General features: G+C 50.5%; 1 protein-coding gene across 1 annotated transcript in view; it reads right to left on the bottom strand.

Moving 5' to 3' along the window:
- Window positions 1–4697: 4697 nt before the first annotated feature.
- CHST14 (carbohydrate (N-acetylgalactosamine 4-0) sulfotransferase 14) overlaps window positions 4698–5132 on the bottom strand; it is a gene marked incomplete at its 5' end in the record, with an annotated part of 694 nt that continues 259 nt past the window's right edge. Inside the window, 1 exon segment of the mRNA XM_009078489.1 lies at window positions 4698–5132. This exon segment is cut by the window's right edge and continues 28 nt beyond it. Coding sequence (XP_009076737.1) covers window positions 4698–5132 — 435 coding nt within the window.

The following is a 5132-nucleotide window of genomic DNA, read 5'->3' as shown; positions in this document are numbered from 1 at the left end:
CCCAGCCCCCCTCAGGTAAAAGCCAAATTTCTCGACTGAGGCAGCTCCAGAGGTGGTGGCAGCAAGGGCTCTGCCTGGTGACATCCCTCTTGCTCCAGGAACAGCACCTGGGCAACCTCAGGAGGTAAAGCATAGTGGTGGGGACTGCCCGAGGCTCCAGGGAGACCTTAGACCTGCTGGAGTGAGTCCAGACAAGGCCATGGAGATGGTTGGAGAACTGGAGCACCTCTGCTGTGCAGAGGCTGAGAGACTCAGGGCTGTTCAGCCTGGAGAAGAGAAGGCTCTGGGGAGACCTTACAGCTCCTTCCAGTGCTGAAAGGGCAGGAGAGCTGGAGAGGGACTTTGGACAAGGGCCTGGAATGAGAGGACAAGGAGCATGGCTTCACACTGCCAGAGGGCAGGAATACATGGGATATGGGGAAGGAACTCTTCCCTGTGAGGGTGCTGAGGCACTGGCACAGGTTGCCCAGAGGAGCTGTGGCTGCTCCATCCCTGGGAGTGTTCCAGGCCAGGTTGGATGGGGCTTGGAGCAACCTGGGCCAGTGGAATCTATCCCTGCCCATGGCTGGGGGTGGGATGCAACGAACTGCCCTGGCAGAGGGACAAAAAGTCTCTGCAGGTTCTACCAAGGCTCTGAAGGGAAAGTCTGTGTTGCTGAGTGTCTGTCTGATGCTGATAAAGCTCCAGAGTTCTGGACTAGGATCCTTGCAGCTCTTCATCCCACAAGCATGGCAAAAATAAAAAAAGGTATTGCAATAATCCCACTTGGCTGCAACAAGAGCCTGGAGAAGCAAATGGATGAATTTTTAAGACTTACCCTCAAACTCAGCCCAGGGCCCCGCCTGGACCTTCCCACCCTGGCAGGGACTGTCACCTCCCAGGCCACCCCAGCCCTGAAGCAATGCCTGGAGATATCCAGGCAGGTTTACTGATGCTCATCCCTCCTCTATTAACAAGAAATCTTAATTTATCCCCTTGCCTCGGGGTGTTTCCAGGCTGCCAGCTCCTTCCTTCCACTGAAGACGACACAGTTCCTGGGTCTCCATAATTATTTACATGTGGGCTGTGTTTATTGGCAATTAAATGGTTCGGTGGCTCCGAGACATTAGTCTCCTCTAAACATGTTGTCTGCCAGATTGCTTCCTGCCAGCAGTCCCTGTGGGATGAGGAACACTGCGGAGCCCTCGGGGGCTGTGTGTGGATGGGAGGGAGCAGCTGGCAGAGCCCCCCCTGGAAAAACAACACTGACAGAGCAGGTTTGGAATTGGGAGCCAAGGGAAGGGGATGGGGAGGTGTCAAACACTGTGCAACCAGGTGGATCCGAGCCCTGGGAGATCGGGGGGGGGGCAGGGATGGGGTGAGCAGGAACATCCCAGCCTGGAGCGATGTGACAGTGCAGGATGTGCCGTGGGACTGTGCTGCGTCCCCACCGAGGCAGCTGCCCCAACCCACTGCACAGGGCCCCTGCAGCTCTTCAAAGATCCAGTAAAACATGCTGCAGGGCTCGCAAGACTTTTTTAAAGGAATTTTATTGCAGGAATTGTCTGAAGTCAGCTGGCTGAGGGTGGATTCCCGCAGAGCTGCTCCAGGGAAGCCTCCAGCGCGGTGCCGAGTGCCTGGGGCAGCTGTGGTGCTGTGCAGGGACTTTGTGCCTTTGCAGCATCATCCTGTCAGCGCCGGGAATCTGCTGCCAGAGCCAGTCCTGGCTCCAGGGAGCTCTTTGTGAGCACACAGCAGGGAAAAGCCCCAGCACTGCCCTCCTGGCCGGGCTCTGCCACAAACCAGAGGTTTTTGTGGCTGTCCTGAGCGTCCTCAGCTCCTTGTCCCCAGTGGCTCAGCTCAGCACAAGATTCCTTCAAAGCCCCCAGCCCCAAAATGCCTCCCACCCCTATGATCCCAGAGAACAGTTTGATTCTGGATGGGGCTTGAAGCAACCTGGGCTAGTGGAAGGTGTCCCTGACCATGGCAGGGGGGGGAACTGGATGGTTTTATGATCCTTTCCCACCCAAACCAGTCTGGGATTCTGGGATTTGCCCCAAAGGTCAGGCTTGCTGGGCCCTCATCAGCTTAACATCCATTTGAACTTGCTAATGAGTGCTGGAAAGAGGGATGGATACAGTGGGATAAGTAAGGATCATGGGGATCCAGATATTGAAAGGCATTTGTTGTATTTTTACATTTTAAATCTCAAGCCTCTGCTGCTTCCCCTGCCTGGCCCTTTGCCAGGTGAGCAATGAGCCTTCGTGTTTTCCTCCTGGTTTGTACCTGAGCTGCTGTGAATCTCCTCCTCCCTGCTCCCACAGCCACTTTCCCTGTGCTCCAGAGGATAGTTGGACCCTGCTTGGCATCTCTCACCTCCAGCACCTGCTGTCAGCTATGGAATTTCCTCCTGATTTATTCCACCCTGGAGAAACACCTGACATGGAAAAGAAATGATACAACTGCTGAGGGAGGTGACTTTTATTTTCCTTGCCACTTGTCCAAAGCTTCCTCAGGGAATTGTCCCACTGGCCATGGATAAAATAAAGCCCCACTAACAGAATCCTGATGGATTTTTCATATTTGTTGACTTGCAGGCAAAGTTCTGCCAAAGCCACAAGGTTCCACCTGCATTAAAATCCTCCTCACAGGAGGGTACAAGGAGGTGGGAACCTGTTTGCTTTATTGGAACAGAAAAAGGTGATAGCCAGAAAAGAAGTGAGAGAGTCAGAGAGAAGCAAAATCCTTCTCTGTGCAATAAATTAGATCAGAGACAGAAATTTAATATAGAGAACAGAAGCTGCAGCAGATAAACAAACAAGCAGCATAAACCTTTAAAATTACTGAGAAATAAACATTTAATTAAAAACCCAATCACCAAACAAGCAGAAAATGTTCCCTCAGCTTCCCAGAACAAAGATACCGAAGTCTCACCAGTTTATTCCTAGTTAGGGAGACCTGGAGGTTGGGATTAATTACAGCTCAGCCAACTCCCCTGGAGCATCTGTTTTGCTAAATATAATCTGATTCCCAGCTGGATCTGGTGCCTTTGGCTGGAGGGCAGGACAGATCTCCAGCTCTTCCAGCACTGGGCACCAAGCATCCCTATGCTGGCACCAAAATCCTCAGGGATGGACAGGAATGTTGCTGGTACAAGGAGAGCAAAGCAAATTTCCAACTCATTTTTGTCCAGGAGTGTCAGTTGCAGATTCAGGACACAGCCAGGGGGTCAAATCCACGAATGTACCAGTCATCGCTCTCGTGCCCAGATATGATCCCCCTCAGCCAAGCTAAAAATCCCTCAGCCCAAACTGTCCTTGGCTACTGACTCCAACAGCAGGATGGATGTGGCTCCACGGCCTCCTCACAGCCTTACAAATCCTGAAGAAAACACCTTAAAAAGGGGGAAGGAAAATTAAGAGCTGAACCCCAGGAAGCTGCCAGCTCTGCTCAGCATCCGTAACCCACCCCCACAGCTTTGTACCAACTCCACAGCAGTTAGGGGCACATCTGGGGGCTTTTCATCCCCTCTCCCTGTGTCACCTGTCTTGGTGTTTGGCTCTGATGTGTCCCTTCTCCACTTGTACAGCTGCTCCGGCAATTAACACACTAATTAATCACGACAGGAACAGCCACTTCATCACACCTTCAGCTATGGCTCAGCCCCAGGGCCAGAGGCATCTGCAAGGACACAAATCCCAAGGAAAAACACTAACAGGCTAATTTGTATCAAAACTTTATTAGAAAGGAGGGCACAGCCTCCTAGGAACAACATCCTGCCTCAGCTCCCAAACTTTCACAATTTCAGAGCCGTGATCAAATACAAGAGCTACAAAAAGGGTGTGCTATAAAAGGAGGACTAAACCCCAAAGTCCCCAAATCACCATTGTTTCAAACATGGCAGGAGAAAGGATTTTTCCATGGTGGTTTCCACACTGCCCATGGGACTGTTTCCCATCCTAAGGACCAGGATGGACTTTGATCTTATCCCAAGTCTGTATTGCTTTAATTCAAAGGGAGAGCAGAGTGTGATGGATTCATATTGCATCTGATACATTATGTTGGGGAAATGGTTGGTACTTTCAAACCGTAAAATCACAGAAAAATGAGTATTATCCTATCCCTAGTTATAGTTCAGTGGTAAATAATAATAATAATAATAAAAATCAGAGGTACTACTGACACAGAAAAAAAGACCAGCCTCATTTAAGCACCATCTACAATGAGAAAATAGAGGATAAATAGGGCCTGGTTTAGAAAACCCATTTTTACATCCAGAAAACAATCTCCTGTCTGACCCAGGATGAGTTTAACAGCACAAATTTTTAGCATCTCAACCACTATGTTACGATTGAGGTTCAACCACATCCCATTTCATAGAGAACACCGAAAAAGGAGAAAAAATACTTAAAATATAGCAATTTCTCAGATTTCTTACAAGTGTTTTCCATGTCATGCCATAAAAAAAGGCTTTAGAGCAAAATAGATATACAAAAGCTACTGTGCTTGAGTCAGCGGCGAATGTACAGGGTAAAACCAGAACAGTACAAAAAGTACTCGAGTAGCAAAGGCAATATAGAATATTTAATATAAACAGTGTTTGCAAAGTATAAAATTAGGGAGTAATGCATAGAAGAGAGAGTCAGAGGTCCTACAGCAATGGCTGTGTCGGTAAATCCTCGCAGCCAAGCTGGAATTCACACCGGATCCCGACAGGATCACTGCCTGCAGAACTCGCTGGTGATGTTGGGAAGGGGATAGGCAAAGAGGGAGAAATCCAGGATGTACTTTGGCAAGAGCTCTTTGATCAGGCGGCTCTGGGTGTTGCACAGGTAGTAGTGGAGCGTCTCGGCCGTCACCGGTTTGTACCAGGCCTGGCGCTCCGGGAAGCGGACGAAGGAGGGCGACTGGATGCGCTCCAGGACGTGGTTGGCATCCGCGTGCAGCCGCTCATAGGAGCCATAGGAGCCGATGAAGTCGTACCTGACGGCGCAGGGCTGGCACAGGTTGTAGATGGGCATCCAGTGCTCGTTCATCCTTTCCACATCCTCGTCCAGCAGGTACCGCAGGAACTCGGAGAAGGTCACGTCGTCGCCCGCCGAGTTGGCCCCGTTCTTCCTGTACCGCCGGATGATCTCCGCTCCGTACTTCTG

Source organism: Acanthisitta chloris, unplaced genomic scaffold, assembly GCF_000695815.1.
Source record: "Acanthisitta chloris isolate BGI_N310 unplaced genomic scaffold, ASM69581v1 scaffold34220, whole genome shotgun sequence".
Classification (NCBI taxonomy): Eukaryota; Metazoa; Chordata; class Aves; order Passeriformes; family Acanthisittidae; genus Acanthisitta; species Acanthisitta chloris.
Note: the sequence above shows the minus strand (reverse complement) of the source record. Positions and strands in the feature narration are given on the sequence as shown.